The following is a 17,734-nucleotide window of genomic DNA, read 5'->3' on the forward strand; positions in this document are numbered from 1 at the left end:
AAACTTCATAAATGCACCATCAGAGAGGATGCAATGTAGTACTTTTATCCAATAAACATCTTCAAGTTAAGCCCAGTTCACCAATAAACATACTTTAAACTGCACTAAGACACAGCCATGAGTTTGACTCAGAAAAATTGAAACTTTTTTTGGGAATACATACATCAACTTGTTTAACTCTGGTTGTTTTCCTGTAACCACCACATGGACACAAAAGAAGAAAAAAAAATCACCTCAGTCATCTTACCTGCACTCTTGTGCCCCGTATGTGTAAAACGGGGATATTTTTACTGTTATTCCACTTTTATCATTTGTCCTTTGTGGTGTTTTGTGCATTTTGTGTCACCCATACAGTAACACCCAACCACTAATTAAATGATGACACTTTATTGCACAACCCCAAAATAACACGGGCTCATAGAAAGCTCAGCCAGATGACGCCTCCCTCATTATTTTCTTTAAACCATCACAGCATGTTAATTTATCTTCACATTTATATTAAATTATTCTCTTAACGAGCTCTCTGTTTTGGTGTTGAATAATCTTGTGTCGTCATCAATGTCGATGTTTTAGGAAGTGACTCCACCCCTCCTCCAGTCAGCAAGATGTCTCCTGTTTCTAACAAGTTTGAAGGAATTCCTCAGCAGCAAAGGTACCCCAAAAAAATCAACAACAAAAAATCACAGTGAAGTTTTACGCTGAATTGGCCTGAAATTCTCTCTTACTATAACGTATTTTAGCTGATAAGGTGCATGCATCTTCTAGATTCTGTTTTTCATTTAACTTAATTTGAATCAAATCTTTTTCCAGCACTACTTCAAGCAACACAAAGTCTACACTTGGTCCAAGGGTTCTTCCCAAACTACCTCAGAAAGGTACACACTTAATCCAGTTTTCATTTTAATGTGAGCTGTTAAACTAAAGAAGTTATTAACTTTTGGTATTTGACCCTATTTGCCCATTTTTTGCATCAAAGTGACTAAAATTGGTCCAGCACTCAGCGAGAAGAATTTCTATTTTAATTTTTCTTTTTTAATTTGCCTTATAATTTATGTCTTCTTCTTAATTATAGTAATATAATATTGCTTGTTTACTGTTTTTATTCTTTTAATTGTATTTACTTTTATTGGTGTGGGTTTTTATTTATTATTCATTTATGTATTCTGTTTTTTAATAGCTTCCATCTCTATTTTCCATTATCTTCCTTCTAATGTGCTTTTGCCTCAGCTCTCTTCTGTAATTCTATTTTTATTTTTGTCTGGCCTCAGTGTGGCATAATTGTTTGGCCTTTGTTGTTATATTGCCACTGCGAGAGACCCTTCTCCCCTCTGCTTTGCTTTGTTTGTCACATCTCTTTGTAAACTCTTTTTTAAAGGTTCTTAATGAATAAAGTTATTATCATTATTATTATAATAAGAATGCAGCTGGGAGCCTGGAACAGGCTGTATTGTAACCACAGGGGACATTTGTGCACCGGCAATTAAGTCCACTAAAAGTATTTTATTCAAACTTCATTCAAACACGACAGAAGCAAAATAAAATTTATAATAAAAATAATTAAATAAATAAAAATTAAACTCTAAATTCAACCAGTTAGTTGTTAAATTGTGCTGGCTCTGTACGGGCTGTTCCTGGTTTTGAAAAAAAACTTTTACTTTTAAACAAAGTCTACCTCTGTAGTGATCCTTTCCTAAATGTTATCAGAATAATATTCAGAGCCTGTTAGTGGCAACAAAAAAACAAAACAAAAACACTTCTAGACAAATCCTAATTGCCCCGAGTCATTACATTGCAGCGTGTTTCACGGCTGCAGCCATCTTGCTCAATAATGGCCCAGTTTCAAAAATTGTTGTTCCCATTAGTCACTTAGACACAAAAACAGGCTCCAGGGTGAAAAATACTGAAGTCACACTTTTAGTAACTCTATGCTTCTCTCTTCAGTGGCATTGCGGAAGATTGACACCATACACCACCCATCTATGGATAAGAGCAGCCAGCCTCCAGAGGTCTTCCAGAAGTCCCCGCCGGCGACTGACACCCCGCAGAAAGCTCCTCTGGCAGAAAGGCCTCAGCTGGGAGACCTGCCCCCGAAACCGCAGCCGTCTGAACTTCCTCCTAAACCCGGAGAACTTCCCCCGAAGCCGCAGCTCTCGGACCTCCCTCCTAAACCTCAGCTGGGAGACCTCCCGCCCAAACCCCAGCTCAAAGACCTGCCTCCCAAGCCTCATCTCGCAGACATCCCCCCGAAACCTGGAACAGCTGAGTCCGCTCCCAGGCCGCCTCCCGGAGAGACGGTGCAAAGGCCGCAAACGCAACCTCCGCCTCCACCTCAGACTCAGCCTCAAACTCAACCGCAGCCTCAACCACAGCCTCAACCGCAGCCTCAGCAAGACTCACCGTCACCTAATCAGCAGGCGAATATCGGGACCCCTACCCAACAAGCTGCTGAAGACACCAATGGGACCCCAACAGGGACTGCAGAGACCCCAGTGCCGCTCCCGAGGAAGATAAACACGGTAGTTTTTTTTTAGGCCAGCAAATTACTACTCTTAAAGTTAAGCATGTAGGTATTTTTTCAGAGGCAATTTAATTAAAGTACTCTAAAAATAAATATATAAGAATGCTATTATGATATATTTTCCAATATCCTTTTTTGTTTCTTTCTTCTTTTTTTTTTCTTTTACAAAAAAATGAATAAATTAAAACTTTTTGTTGATCTGGATTCTGTCGCCAGAATCCAGATCGAAGATTTTTTTTTTTATCGACATATAGGAGATTTTATTACTGTTGATGTTGTGGTGTCCGGTGAGTTTGTCTCCTACTGCTGGCAGTGCAGTGCCAGTTATTTCTACTGCATCAGATTGCAAATTTGGTCATTTTCAGATATTTTCCTCATATTCTCAGTTTAAATACAACAGAAGCAGTGACCTGGGATTTTCAGTGGGCCAAAAGTTTGTAAGGTATTCTGACTTATGCATGGATATGACAAGAAATGAAATGTAAATTGCCCCTTGAATTGATTTTATAGGTACGTCCTGAATTTTTAAGAGCAGAGTAATTTCATAGAGAAAACACTTAGCTTTTATGTGATGTAGATTCTTTTTTCCCCAGGTCTCTTTTTAAAGAAATAGTTTTTTTGACACAAAGAGAAGTTTTTGTTAACTCCAGCTGTGTTTCCAGAAATGTATTTTTATGTGCAGTTGTAAGTATCGCACTAGAAAAGCTGTATGGAAACAGCAAAATTTGATGAAACTTGGTAAATCCAAAAGTCTGGATGGAAAAGCATCTAATTTGAATTTCAGTTTGCTTGAAATTAGCTTGACAGGTGAATAGAAACACGACTTATGATGACAGTTTTGTTATCTGTATGTCCAGGGGAAGAGCAAAGCCCGACGAGTGAAGACGATCTATGACTGCCAGGCCGACAATGATGACGAACTGACTTTTGTCGAAGGAGAGGTGATTATAGTTACAGGAGAAGAGGACCAGGAGTGGTGGGTGAGTGTGTATGAGAATATCTTTCATTTTTTAAAAATCTAGTACTTATTGGTCCTCTTTCAGCTATGGCTTTGCAATATTGCTAAAAAAATCACAATAAAAATATTCAAATAAGTTGATATTGATAATTATCGTGATAAATGTCAATTGTTTCAGTTAAGTTTTGAAGCTGATTTCTGCTCCAGAGCGAAACTTAAAAAAAAGACACAGTTAACTGCAAGACAGTTATTTATTGTCAGAACATGATAAACATTTGACAAATTGAAGGACATGTCACAAACTCGAGTTAGATTTAAACAATCAAAATAAATGTCGCTTAAAAAACTGTCACTGCTGTTTCTTAATTAAAATCATAACAGTAAAACCACTTTGACGCTGGCAAGTAACTTGGGTCATTTATCGCCAATAAAAGTCTGATCACGTTTAAAATCTTTATGGACGAGGAAATGCATGAAAATTTTGTTTGCATTCATTTAGTCACGTTATGTCGTATCATTATTAGAAATAGCCGATTAGTCAGTCACGTTAACTTGTTAACTTAATATGAGCATTAGATGGATCGACTATACAGGAACTGCAGCAAACGCTATGTGGTGAATACGATCGTCATGTAGCTCACTGCAGTTATTTTGGGTAAAAACGATCATGCTAAAAATAACTTTATTTTTTATTTGTCTCATCTTCAACTTCTTTGTCTGGTTATTGGCGGTTGGTAACTGGCATTTGCGGTGCATTTCTGCGCCCCTGTATGAGCATATGGTTGGTTTAATTATAAGATTTGAATGGATATGAATTATATTTCTATCTAGGAAATTTAAATCGATAATTATCATAACCGTTTAATCGCCCAGCCCTATTTTGAACAACCTCAGGGGAACAAAAACAAACACTGACTGCCTCTTTACTCTGTTTCTCTCTCTTTTTCACCTCCAGATCGGGCACATTGAAGGAGATCCAGAAAGAAAAGGGGTGTTCCCCATGTCTTTTGTGCACATCCTGAGTGACTGACAGCCAGAGAGACTTGCACTACACCTCTCCCTAAATTGGGAGGTCTGTAAATAGCTATCATAACACCTCTTGTCACACGACAAGTGTCCTAAAGAAAAAAAAAACAACAACAAAGACGAAACCCAAGAAGGCTCATCTAGCCATGGATGCCTCATCCATGCTGTACAAAGAATGTGTGTATTCTTCCTTTACCAGTATTATCTTAACCCTATAGCACGGCTGTGATCAAGCCACTCTCAAAACCCTAGCACTTACCTAAAGTCTATGTTTATGCTGTTACTGTGTATATATGTATGTAAATATATATATTTGTGTGTGAGTGTATATACATGTTTTATTGTACAAAACATGTACCATTGCTCTCTCTCTCTCTCTACCTGTCAGATAAAGCATCAGGGCGGTAGACTTTGAATTTTATCTGTATTGATTTTACTGGCCCTCAAGAAATTATCAGCTTATATTTCTGGAAAAAGGACAAACAAGAAGAGGAATGTGAAATAGGTCACGTCACTATTTGTGTCTTGCATCCCTGTTTACCATCATAATTGAAGAGGCTCCCACAGACACCCCCCCCCTCCCTCCCCGAGCTAAAACATTAAATGTACTCCTTGTTCTTGCTTGCTTTGTGTGTACACGTATTATGGTTGTTTTACAGTATAGAAACCTGCTGCTACTGTGTGGTGGAATATCAAAGCCTGTGGTTCACTGTAGGTCACTAATTTACTCCTTGTTACACTGTTCACTGTGTGTATGCTCTGTGTGTGAACTCGACGCCATCTCCACAGTCCTTTGACCTTCTCTGTGCATGGTGTAACAATGACTGGAATTGAGTGGAGTGCTGCGTTCAAGGACGCTCACCTCAGGGTTTGAAGAGCCACTATTAAGCAGGACTACACAAAAAAGGTATCCTGTTGTTAAAGCCACTATTAATGACAAGTGCGGGAAACTCAAGAGGACATCTTAGCAATAACTTGATTTTCTGACAGGCTAGAAATCTCAAACCTGTGTTCACAATTCAGTGTCTTGTAAAAAAAAAAAATGAAAAAAAAAAACCTCATGAGCTTGAAATTTTTAAGTTTGAGTCATGTAATATCATTCCATGATGTGACTGGATCCGGTGCGTTTCCAGGTTTGCCTGTGAACCAGAGATGTCTTTTAGAAGCACGGTGGACTTTGTAAAAGGCCGGAGAGCCGATGTATTTTCACCCAGTCCTCACTGACTTGCAGTTTTTCCCATGTTAAGGAACAAACCCATCAACCCATTGTATCATTAAAAGTGCTGTACTTAAACTCGGAGCCTGCTGTTTCTTTGTAACCACCATAACGTGTTCGTGTGGGAAAAGTGCATTTTAAGGTGGATTATTACAGTTGGTGTTAGACTCAAAATAACTGAGCATAGATGTTTTGGAAAATGTGCGTATTTGCATTTTGGAGAATTAATTCAACTTAAGGAGGCTTTATTGGCATGAACAGTATTGCCAAAGTACATTTAACAGTTTTTTAACAGGAAACAGTACAGAGCAAGAGCAACTATTTCAGCATTAATGCAAACTGAACATGAATGGACATCAGCAATAATATTTAAAAAACATACAAATAAAACAGTACTAAAAAATATATCTGAAGATCAGTACCACTCATGTTGATTTAATGTAATTAAAGCCAAGCAGCAGTGGACTGTACTTTAGTGCAGCGGCGGATCTTCTTATAGTCGAGAAAGTGACACTTATATAAAGATATAAAAAAACAAAAAAAAACATGCTTGCCCACTGTGATAAAATTGAGGTACTCGTTTAATTTTTAATTTTAAAACTGAAATATTGAACTTTTTAGTCTGGAATTTTCTCACCAGTTACTTTTCTGATCAAGATTTGGCACATATTTTAGATTAAACTCTCCAAAAGTGGGTGAAATAAAAAAATAAAATTGAGTTACACATCAAACAGGAAGTACTGCTTAATGCATCAATAATCTTCATTTTGTTGCCAATGCTTTTACTAATTACATGCCTTTATTTTTAAAGGGAGCAGTTTCATAGTATGGTATTCAAGTTGTACATTAAATTATTTTGCACTGAATTTGAAAACCTTTTGTCCCAGCATTAATTCATGGTTTAATTTATCTAAGGCCACAGCTAGCAGCGGTTAGCTTAGCACAGATACTTGAAACAGAGCTAAATTGCTAGCCTAAGCTCTGCCTTATTCTAATAACATAAGTAAATTTTTGCTAATAACTGGTTTTAACTCATACAGAAACCAAAGTGTTAAACTTAAGAGTTTCTGCCTTTGAGTTGAGCTAACCTTGCAGCATTAGTTTCATATTTAAACAGGTGTGTGACACTTTTGCATTTTCTAAATATCTTAACTGTTCACATGATAAACTTAAAAATTTGGTTCAAAGTTTCAAATTTTACACAGCTGGCAGTGGTTTAAAACTTTAAGACATATTCTAAAGTATTTTCTTTCAGTATTATAATCAAGAACATTCAAGACTCAAGTATAATCCTTTATTTTGTCATCTCAACAATTCAAAATAACCAAAGTTTTCCATCCAATTCCACAGTTTTCTTTTGGATTTAACATTAACACAGGAATAAATCACATAAACATAAATACTTTGTGTCACAACACAAAAAATTGCAGTTTAACAAATAAAACTGTTCACGTGGCAGCCATACCAGAACTTACTGGTAACCAAAACCAAATTATTTACACACTTGAGCTTTGTGCAGGAGTTTCGATGCTTGGTCCTTCTCCACTGACTTGATGACACCAACGGCAACGGTCTGCTTCAGGTCTCTTGCTGCAAAGCGACCTAGAATAAAACAAAAATATTGTAAAACACTGCAGAACATGAGATCTGTACATAAAAACAACAGTGTATGTACCTAAAGGAGGGTATGTGAAGAAGCTCTCCACACACATGGGTTTGATGGGAACCAGTTTGACTGTGGCAGCATCTCCCGACATCAGTATCTGCGGCTGGTCCTCCAGTTTATTTCCCGTGCGCCGGTCGAGCTTCTCCTTCAGTTCAGCAAAGCGACAGGTCACATGGGTCGTGTGGCAGTCCAGAACCGGAGAGTAGCCCGCTTTGATTTTCCCTGGATGGTTCAGGATGATCACCTGGAGAGAGAATAAACACGTCAGGACACGGAGGGCAACTGCAAATTTTAAGTTTTAATGTAATTAAACCAACCTGAGCTTCAAAGCTGCTGACGTCTGATGGAGGGTCCTGCTGGGCGTTGCCAGCCACGTCCCCTCGCCGCAGGTTCTTCACAGCCACGTTCTTAATGTTGAAGCCAACATTGTGTCCGGGCAGAGCCGTCTGCAGTCCCTGGTGGTGCATCTCGATGGATTTCACCTCGGCAGTGAGCTTGGCGGGGGAAAACATCAGGGTCATGCCTGGTTTGAGGACGCCAGTTTCAATTTTACCCACTGGCACGGTCCCAACTCCTGAGAGAATGAAGAAAAAGCAATTTCAGGTCAACTTCAGTCATTAAAATTGAAGTTTTGTGGCATTTTATCACCCAGCTTTAACTGTTCTTCCAACTCTAATTCTCTTGATTGGAACCATCAATCAATTGAGTTCACAGGATTGGAAAAAAGTCAGAGCAACTTAAAAAAATGACAATTTGAGCATTTCTAACCTCCAATTTTGTAGACGTCTTGCAGTGGTAATCGAAGTGGCTTGTTGATGGTGCGCACTGGTGGGTGAATGGAGTCCAGCACTTCTAGAAGAGTTCTCCCACTTGCACTCCCTTCCCGTCGTCTGGATTTCCAGCCTTGAAACCACGGCATCTGCACAGAGGAATTAACCTTTTGTTCAGTGTGCTTCACGCCCTTTGCACATATTTTCACTTTAACACCCATAATCAATTTACTTTTCATAATTAGAGTGCATGCTCCTGATTACACTTCAACTTAACATTTTCAATGCAGGACTTGTACTTTTGACAGTGTTTTCACAGTGTGGTATTAATACTTTTACTTAAGGAACAAAATACTTCATCACTGATATTTACCCTCTGAGTTGCAGTGATCATGTTCTCTCCGGTCCAGCCAGAAATGGGAACAAAAGGCACAGTCGTGGGGTCGTAGCCAATCTTCTTGAGGAAGCCGCTCACGCCTCGGACCACTTCGTCAAAGCGTTTCTGGCTGTAAGGAGGTTCAGTCAGATCCATCTTGTTCACGCAGACGATGATCTGTTTCACACCCAGAGTGTAGGCCAGCAGGGCGTGCTCTCTGGTCTGACCACTTCTGGACACACCAGCCTCATATTCCCCTTTAGCTGCAGAGACCACCAGGAGGGCCACATCAGCCTGAAATTAAATTATTTGGGTTAAAAAGAGCTTAAATATACAGAAAAAGATGCATTTCTAAAAAAAAAAACTTGTTACCTGTGAAGTCCCTGTGATCATGTTTTTGATGAAGTCACGGTGTCCAGGTGCATCAATTATGGTCATGGTGTATTTTTGTGTGTTGAATTTCAGCAGCGATATATCAATGGTGATTCCTCGCTCCCGCTCAGCTTTCAGCTTGTCCAACACCCAGGCGAACTTGAATGAACTCTTCCCCATCTGTACAAAACAAAACAAGTCTTATAAAAAATTTTTTTAAAAAAAGTTTAAAGTATTATTTTTCCTTCTTTACCTGCACTGCAGCTTTCTCAAACTTCTCCAGCCTCCTCTGGTCGATGCCACCACATTTGTAGAGGAGGTGGCCGGTGGTGGTCGACTTGCCGCTGTCGACATGGCCGATAATCACCACATTTACATGAGTTTTCTCTTTTCCCATGACTGAAACGGGTTTTCTCAACACACAAATTCACTTTAGGCTTTTGTGAAGAAATAACAATATTCAAGCTTCCAAATTCGTCTATTAAATTAATCTGGGCAGCTGCTATGGACTGAATTTATAAGCTCCACTCAGACACACAGGACACCTAATTAAGGACAGGTGTGTGGCTTAATTAAGCTTAATTTGTGGCTGGTGCATGTTCGGTTAAAACTAAATATTTGACACTGTTAAATATTAATGTGGCTTAAACATTGAGGAAATTAAATCCTGGACAGTTAACAGTATTCCTCACAAATGTTATTTTTTGCTAACAATAGTGAGGAGTTTTAAATGATCTTTCATCAATGAGCAGCAACAGTCAGTTGCTCTTAAAAGCCACCACCATGGATCACTGATGATCTCAAATTACAGCCAGGTGTGTCATTTGGAGATGCCAGTCTTAGAGGAGTCTTTATAAGTAACCTCTGCTCTGATTTTAAAGAAACTACGAATGGCCACAATGCATAAAAGGACAAAACTACTAAAAGAATATCTAATAGAGAGACTGCTGACTGTAGAGGTTCAAATAAGTTCTTCATGTAAAAAAGGAAAATGAGGAAATAAATAAAGATAAGTCCTGCTATTACAGATGGTGCTTAACACACAAAAACTGCAGTTTCTACCAGGGAAAATGTCATCCAATAAATGCCCAGATTTAATCTTCTTACAACCTCGGAAATTACAAACATGTTAGATAAACTTTAAGTCCTTCTTTGAGTGAACAATTGTGAGTAACAACTCATAAAATTGACTTTATTCTTGTAATATTACAACTTCAACTTTTTTTCCTGTAAGTTATGACTTTTATTCAATACTACTTTATTCTTGTAATATTATGAGTTTATTCTCAAAATTACAACTTTATTCTCGTAAAATTCCTACTTTTTCTTGAAATGTATTTTTTTTGTCTTTAACATGGCCCTCATCCTCCATCATACTAAGGGACAAATATATATATAAGCATTTTATGACAGAGAATTAGGGCCATGCAAAAGAACAAAAAGTGTTAGATTTCAAAAATAAAGTTATAATATCAGGAGAATTAAATCGTAATTTCGAGGATAAATTCCCCCCCCCCCCCCCCCCCCCCCCCCCCCCCCCCCCCCCCCCCCCCCCCCCCCCCCCCCCCCCCCCCCCCCCCCCCCCCCCCCCCCCCCCCCCCCCCCCCCCCCCCCCCCCCCCCCCCCCCCCCCCCCCCCCCCCCCCCCCCCCCCCCCCCCCCCCCCCCCCCCCCCCCCCCCCCCCCCCCCCCCCCCCCCCCCCCCCCCCCCCCCCCCCCCCCCCCCCCCCCCCCCCCCCCCCCCCCCCCCCCCCCCCCCCCCCCCCCCCCCCCCCCCCCCCCCCCCCCCCCCCCCCCCCCCCCCCCCCCCCCCCCCCCCCCCCCCCCCCCCCCCCCCCCCCCCCCCCCCCCCCCCCCCCCCCCCCCCCCCCCCCCCCCCCCCCCCCCCCCCCCCCCCCCCCCCCCCCCCCCCCCCCCCCCCCCCCCCCCCCCCCATCTCGATGGATTTCACCTCGGCAGTGAGCTTGGCGGGGGAAAACATCAGGGTCATGCCTGGTTTGAGGACGCCAGTTTCAATTTTACCCACTGGCACGGTCCCAACTCCTGAGAGAATGAAGAAAAAGCAATTTCAGGTCAACTTCAGTCATTAAAATTGAAGTTTTGAGGCATTTTATCACCCAGCTTTAACTGTTCTTCCAACTCTAATTCTCTTGATTGGAACCATCAATCAATTGAGTTCACAGGATTGGAAAAAAGTCAGAGCAACTTAAAAAAATGACAATTTGAGCATTTCTAACCTCCAATTTTGTAGACGTCTTGCAGTGGTAATCGAAGTGGCTTGTTGATGGTGCGCACTGGTGGGTGAATGGAGTCCAGCACTTCTAGAAGAGTTCTCCCACTTGCACTCCCTTCCCGTCGTCTGGATTTCCAGCCTTGAAACCACGGCATCTGCACAGAGGAATTAACCTTTTGTTCAGTGTGCTTCACGCCCTTTGCACATATTTTCACTTTAACACCCATAATCAATTACTACTTTTCATAATTAGAGTGCATGCTCCTGATTACACTTCAACTTAACATTTTCAATGCAGGACTTGTACTTTTGACAGTGTTTTCACAGTGTGGTATTAATACTTTTACTTAAGGAACAAAATACTTCATCACTGATGTTTACCCTCTGAGTTGCAGTGATCATGTTCTCTCCGGTCCAGCCAGAAATGGGAACAAAAGGCACAGTCGTGGGGTCGTAGCCAATCTTCTTGAGGAAGCCGCTCACGCCTCGGACCACTTCGTCAAAGCGTTTCTGGCTGAAAGGAGGTTCAGTCAGATCCATCTTGTTCACGCAGACGATGATCTGTTTCACACCCAGAGTGTAGGCCAGCAGGGCGTGCTCTCTGGTCTGACCACTTCTGGACACACCAGCCTCATATTCCCCTTTAGCTGCAGAGACCACCAGGAGGGCCACATCAGCCTGAAATTAAATGTTTGGGTTAAAAAGAGCTTAAATATACAGAAAAAGATGATTTTTTTAAAAAACTTGTTACCTGTGAAGTCCCTGTGATCATGTTTTTGATGAAGTCACGGTGGCCAGGTGCATCAATTATGGTCATGGTGTATTTTTGTGTGTTGAATTTCAGCAGAGATATATCAATGGTGATTCCTCGCTCCCGCTCAGCTTTCAGCTTGTCCAACACCCAGGCGAACTTGAATGAACTCTTCCCCATCTGTACAAAACAAAACAAGTCTTATAAAACATTTTTTTTTAAAAAGGTTTAAAGTATTATTTTTCCTTCTTTACCTGTGCTGCAGCTTTCTCAAACTTCTCCAGCCTCCTCTGGTCGATGCCACCACATTTGTAGAGGAGGTGGCCGGTGGTGGTCGACTTGCCGCTGTCGACATGGCCGATAATCACCACATTAACATGAGTTTTCTCTTTTCCCATGACTGAAACGGGTTTTCTCAACACACAAATTCACTTTAGGCTTTTGTCAAGAAATAACAATATTCAAGCTTCCAAATTCGTCTATTAAATTAATCTGGGCAGCTGCTATGGACTGAATTTATAAGCTCCACTCAGACACACAGGACACCTAATTAAGGACAGGTGTGCGGCTTAATTAAGCTTAATTTGTGGCTGGTGCATGTTCGGTTAAAACTAAATATTTGACACTGTTAAATATTTATGTGGCTTAAACATTGAGGAAATTAAATCCTGGACAGTTAACAGTATTCCTCACAAATGTTATTTTTTGCTAACAATAGTGAGGAGTTTTAAATGATCTTTCATCAATGAGCAGCAACAGTCAGTTGCTCTTAAAAGCCACCACCATGGATCACTGATGATCTCAAATTACAGCCAGGTGTGTCATTTGGAGATGCCAGTCTTAGAGGAGTCTTTATAAGTAACCTCTGCTCTGATTTTAAAAAACTACGAATGGCCACAATGCATAAAAGGACAAAACTACTAAAAGAATATCTAATAGAGAGACTGCTGACTGTAGAGGTTCAAATAAGTTCTTCATGTAAAAAAAGGAAAATGAGGAAATAAATAAAGATAAGTCCTGCTATTACAGATGGTGCTTAACACACAAAAACTGCAGTTTCTACCAGGGAAAATGTCATCCAACAAATGCCCAGATTTAATCTTCTTACAACCTCGGAAATTACAAACATGTTAGATAAACTTTAAGTCCTTCTTTGAGTGAACAATTGTGAGTAACAACTCATAAAATTGACTTTATTCTTGTAAAATTGACTTTATTCTTGTAATATTACAACTTCAACTTTTTTTTCCTGTAAGTTATGACTTTTATTCAATACTACTTTATTCTTGTAATATTATGAATTTATTCTCAAAATTACAACTTTATTCTCGTAAAATTCCTACTTTTTCTTGAAATGTAATTTTTTTTGTCTTTAACATGGCCCTCATCCTCCATCATACTAAGGGACAAATATATATATAAGCATTTTATGACAGAGAATTAGGGCCATGCAAAAGAACAAAAAGTGTTAGATTTCAAAAATAAAGTTATAATATCAGGAGAATTAAATCGTAATTTCGAGGATAAATTGTAGTAGAAAAAAAGTTGTAAAATTTTGAGAAAAAGTAATAATATGACAGTTAACTTGTATGGTAGCCTACATGGCAAATGGAGACAATGGTTACCAAGGAGGACGCCTGTGTTCTTGCCTGTTTTATAGTTTGCCTTAGTTTTATTTCCATAATATAATAAAATTACAACTTAATTATTGTAAAATTAAGACTTTTTTATTCTCATAAATAATTACAAAATTATTCTTGTAAAAATTAAGACTTTTTTATTCTCATAATATTACAAAAAATTATTCTTGTTAAAATTAAGACTTTTTATTCAGGAAATTACTTTACTCTAGTTATATTACAAGATTATTTTCATAAAACTACCTTTTTTCTCATATTACAACTTTTTTTCTTGAACTCTTATTTTTTTTCCCCTCAAAGGGAAATTGACCCTAAATCTCCATCACACCTTTTAAAATTTTTTAAATGCTTTTAAATCCTTAATGGGTTTTTTTTGTGTCTGTGTCCCATTTTTGCACACCACAATTCCTCTCACAAGTAACGAACAGTCCTTAGTTTAGACTCTTTCGTGCCACCTACAGCGTTTTTGAGTGTATTTTAGCTTCTTGCTCAAAAGACACTTCGGTAAAGTGAGTAAACCTTGGAAAACCGGTCATACATTTTTTCTGAAGGTTAGAGGACCTAATTAAGGCCGCGGCGGGACCATGAGGTGACACATATTAATAGGCTAGGTCAGTTGTAATCCGGTGGAAACGGATGTTAAAACTATTCAGCGGGTCTGCACTGAGCGGGCGGGGTTACGTGCAGTGAACGAAAGAAGGTGAAGAACCCCCCCCCTCCGCGCTCAGAGTGGTGAACAAACCGAACCGCCCCATCTGGTTTGACGGCCACTATGACGCTGAGTAACTAACCCGGAAACAGCAACAGCAAATCGCTTTTCTTCTCCTTTCAGCCGCTGCTTTCTCTCCAGCGTGGTGTCCAGACGTCGTTTTACGCCTCCAGATGTTTTCTCTCTACGAGCATCAAGGTAAAAACACTGAAACTAGCGCTTTACCTCTTCATTTCCCCTCCCTCCTAAACTAACCGCTTTCCCCGTCCCCCGGTTGCCATTCAGCGCCGGCTTTGTTTTGTTATTTTTTTTTGTTCCTCGGAGGCAAAATTAATGATAAATTGACGCGTACGGCGAAAATCACACCCGCGGTAAAGGATCGTAAAGTTTCTGTTGTAAAATTCAATGTTGAGTGGGAATTATTTGTTTGTGTTTTTAAGTTAACACCATCGATGCCCCCGTTAACTTCCCCTTTTTTTTCTGAACAACGGTCTCAATGGTAACAGTTAGCTGCTAGCTGCATGTTTCTTCTTCATTTGGACTCAATGTTTACATGTTTGACCCAAAAATCACCATAACAGCAGGTTTATCAGGTGTGTTTGTCTTGTTTGCTCTATAAAACCAGGTAATATACTCAGTTATATAAAGTAACCGTGTGGCTCGGATTAAGACTGCTCGCTTACAGGCAGTGAATGATGCATCATTAAAGCTGCATTAACGGAAATGCACACACTGACAGCTGCTAAAGGCTGGTTTATCTTTGATCATTTTCATGCCAATCAATACATTTTTAAAGGAAAAATATCACATTATTTCCAAACTGTGGATCTGGCATTGGTGAAAGAGGTACTATCGGATTAAGTAAAAATAGTAATGCTATAATGTAAAAAACACTCCTGAAGTCCTGAATTCAAACTATTTGTATGAGTAAAAGTGCAGCAGTGCAAATGTAATGTGGAAATTCTCCTAAATCCTAATACAAGATATTGCCCTTAAGTAAAAGTACTTTCAGGTCATTTTAGTTAAGTAAGATATAATGTACAATAGCTCATGATTTTAAAAGTCCTGATTTTCAAAATCTTTGCATGAGTAAAAGTAGTATAATCGTGTTATTTTAACTTAAAATAAAAAAGAGAAGAAATACAGTAGAATGTAGGAGTACTCATGATCAAAATATTGGGTGAGTAAAAGTACAGAAGTTAGTAAAAAAAAACTAATATGTTATTTACTTTTACTACTAAAAAAATACCAACAGTATAATGTAGAAATACTCTGAATTCAATATCTTTCACGAGTAAAAGTACAGAAGTACCCATCAGAATCTGTAGCTACTACTATTTTATATTATTGAATTATATTAATTATAATTATCGATGCATTATGATTCAAGCACAAATTTAATGTTGTTGCCGGCCATGACAGTTTTACACACTGTTAGATAGTTTTATTTACTGTATAATATATGCATCAGGTTACATCCTCTCGTTATAGATTGATAAATTAATCTCAATCTGCAAAATAGCCAGTAACTACAGTTGTGAACCAAATGTAGGAGCACAAAAAGTGCAGTATTTCTCTTTGAATTGTATAAAGAATATCAAGAATACCTCAAATTTGTACTTAAGTGCAGTACTTAGATAGCTGTACTCTACCACAGGCTCACTGATGAGCCTGTCAGACTGTTTCATTTGAAAGTAGCTCACTGAGTGGACTAAAGTTTCCTCTTTGCATCAGTTTTCTGTATAAATCTGCCCTAGCGTGGAAGTATATGTTGTTTCCTTTCCGCCCAGCCTCTGCAAAGGTCTTGAAAGTGGAAGTGAAATGTCCCGGAAAGCCGGATTTGATGGCGTGTTGGGCAAGTCCTAACTCTGTTGTGGTTGTGATGCAACGTCTTTAGTCTGAGAAAGTCTCACGGTCTCTGCCAATCTGCCTGAGCAAATTGGGGCCAATTTTGCTACACTGAGGCTGGTCATGCACAGGGACTCATCCATGAGCTCAGAGATATTTCTGGTAAATGTGCCTCCTTTTGTCACCAGAAAATACTCTACAGGCGCAGTTGTTGGTGTGTCTTGGGTGAGAAAAGACTACTGGTGCTGGTGCTTTTTTTTTGTTTGTATGAAAAGCTGTGAAGTCAGTGTAAAAAGGCAAACCCACTTTTCACTATGTAAAATACATGCCTGCAGGTTATTTCAGTTGTCACCTTTTTTGCACTTTGTTTCCTTAAATCTGCTACTGCACATTTTGAAAGAAGGAAGTATCACCTTTGGACTATTACTTCGTTACAGATGGACACAAAGGCACGCTCTCACAGTTTGAGTCAGTAGATCTGTAAATATGGGCTGGAAAAAGACATGACAACACCTGACTTGTGCCACAGTTGTACAACTTTTTAGACATGGTCCAACTTGTTTTGCCATGTCTCATAGTCTCTCACTGCGTGGCGTGAACAGATAGATGAAGTGACTTATCAAGGGCTTCAAAGCACAGCTAGCACAGAGCCAATTCTTCCTTATATTGCCTGTAATAGTTGCAGCAGCAGTTACAAAGATTGCAAAAGTGAGGGTCTACTTGCAACAAGAAAGTGAGATCTGGTGTTAGGTAACTAATCTGAGCTTTTTCTCAAAAACCTTGGCGTGTGGACCAAGCGTGAAATGAGAATACGGCTCATTTGGCACAATGTATTGTCTCGTAAACCCCAGTCTAGTTCAGGTAGAGGCATGCAGGTGCATTCAGACTTTTCTTAAAAATAAAACACTGCAGTAACATAGTCATTCAAAGCAAACATTAAGAACCTATAGATTAGGATTTAGCTTTTACATGTTTTTTTTTTAAACAACATTTTTATGTAAATTTCAACTGCACATAAAAAAAAAAATGCACATCAATACTACAAATATACATCCCTCACATGGTCACACACTCCCACAAAGAAAATAAAATGAACAATAACAATGATAATTATATCAATAATAACAGATTACAAATCAACTGAAAGACATAAATTAATTAGAATTAAACAAATAAATAAAATACATAAATAAAACAATGAAATGGAAAATTTAAAAAATATAAAGAAATAAAAAAAAGTAAAATAAAAACTAGAATAGCAAGAAATATAACAAATATCAGAGTAATAAAATAAAACAAGATAAAAAAAAAAAACACAGGCAGGATTATTACTTTCATCTTATCCATATATCCATCGATTAGAAATATGATAAATAAGTAAAATAATAAAGAAATATAAATAAAAAAAATATAAGAAAAATTTAATTTTATTAAAAATATAAATAAATAAATAAATAGTAAGTAATATAACAAACATCAAAGTAATAAAACATGAAATAAAGCCAAAACAAAGGCATGATCATGTTGCCCATATAACATCTCCCTCTCAGTCAGCGATTCATGCCTCGTTGGCAAAGAAGGACATAAATGAGTCTTAAACAAAAACAAACTCCTTCTGTTCATCTTCAGCAATATATGTCAACTTTTTCCAC

At 39.0% G+C, this 17,734-nt stretch overlaps 4 protein-coding genes across 9 annotated transcripts in view; 2 read left to right on the plus strand and 2 right to left on the minus strand.

The window, feature by feature from the left end:
- The window catches only part of asap1b (ArfGAP with SH3 domain, ankyrin repeat and PH domain 1b), a 77,803-nt gene extending 72,007 nt beyond the window's left edge, over positions 1–5,796 (plus strand). For all 5 annotated transcript variants that reach the window (XM_042510827.1, XM_042510825.1, XM_042510828.1 and 2 more), the window contains 5 exons: positions 574–652; positions 811–875; positions 1,942–2,516; positions 3,376–3,498; positions 4,432–5,796. In XM_042510827.1, coding sequence (XP_042366761.1) covers positions 574–652; positions 811–875; positions 1,942–2,516; positions 3,376–3,498; positions 4,432–4,506 — 917 coding nt within the window. In that variant the 3' untranslated portion in view covers positions 4,507–5,796. The remainder of the gene's footprint in view (positions 1–573; positions 653–810; positions 876–1,941; positions 2,517–3,375; positions 3,499–4,431) is intronic.
- Positions 5,797–6,998: 1,202 nt separating this feature from the next.
- On the minus strand, positions 6,999–9,388 carry LOC121960610 (elongation factor 1-alpha-like). Its single transcript, XM_042510396.1, has 7 exons — positions 9,156–9,388; positions 8,903–9,082; positions 8,528–8,824; positions 8,153–8,303; positions 7,702–7,958; positions 7,394–7,628; positions 6,999–7,320 (listed from the first exon to the last, which is right to left on the minus strand). The coding sequence occupies exons 1-7, from the start codon at positions 9,297–9,299 to the stop codon at positions 7,211–7,213; spliced, it is 1,374 nt and encodes a 457-aa protein (XP_042366330.1). The 5' UTR covers positions 9,300–9,388; the 3' UTR covers positions 6,999–7,210.
- A 1,745-nt stretch (positions 9,389–11,133) lies between these two features.
- LOC121960611 (elongation factor 1-alpha-like) lies at positions 11,134–12,377 on the minus strand. Its single transcript, XM_042510397.1, has 4 exons — positions 12,140–12,377; positions 11,886–12,065; positions 11,516–11,812; positions 11,134–11,289 (listed from the first exon to the last, which is right to left on the minus strand). Exons 1-4 carry the CDS (start codon positions 12,281–12,283, stop codon positions 11,134–11,136), a joined length of 777 nt encoding a protein of 258 aa, XP_042366331.1. The 5' UTR covers positions 12,284–12,377.
- Positions 12,378–14,398: 2,021 nt separating this feature from the next.
- Positions 14,399–17,734, plus strand: part of fam49bb (family with sequence similarity 49 member Bb) — a 43,759-nt gene continuing 40,423 nt past the window's right edge. For both annotated transcript variants that reach the window (XM_042510252.1, XM_042510253.1), the window contains exon 1: positions 14,399–14,432. The gene's annotated coding sequence lies outside the window, so the exon portion shown is untranslated. The remainder of the gene's footprint in view (positions 14,433–17,734) is intronic.

The sequence above is a fragment of the Plectropomus leopardus genome, chromosome 21, assembly GCF_008729295.1.
Source record: "Plectropomus leopardus isolate mb chromosome 21, YSFRI_Pleo_2.0, whole genome shotgun sequence".
Taxonomy (NCBI): Eukaryota; Metazoa; Chordata; class Actinopteri; order Perciformes; family Serranidae; genus Plectropomus; species Plectropomus leopardus.

What these genes read in the sequence shown, in the direction of transcription:
- LOC121960610 (XM_042510396.1), bottom strand. Translation starts at nt 9,299, where the DNA reads ATGGGAAAAGAGAAAACTCATGTAAATGTGGTGATTATCGGCCATGTC. An exon ending in TGATCACAGGGACTTCACAG is followed by an intron (nt 8,825 to 8,902) that starts GTAACAAGTTTT and finishes ATTTAATTTCAG; the next exon opens with GCTGATGTGGCCCTCCTGGT. An exon ending in AGACGTCTACAAAATTGGAG is followed by an intron (nt 7,959 to 8,152) that starts GTTAGAAATGCT and finishes TCATTCTCTCAG; the next exon opens with GAGTTGGGACCGTGCCAGTG.
- LOC121960611 (XM_042510397.1), bottom strand. Translation starts at nt 12,283, where the DNA reads ATGGGAAAAGAGAAAACTCATGTTAATGTGGTGATTATCGGCCATGTC. An exon ending in TTGAGAAAGCTGCAGCACAG is followed by an intron (nt 12,066 to 12,139) that starts GTAAAGAAGGAA and finishes TGTTTTGTACAG; the next exon opens with ATGGGGAAGAGTTCATTCAA. An exon ending in TGATCACTGCAACTCAGAGG is followed by an intron (nt 11,290 to 11,515) that starts GTAAACATCAGT and finishes TCCTCTGTGCAG; the next exon opens with ATGCCGTGGTTTCAAGGCTG.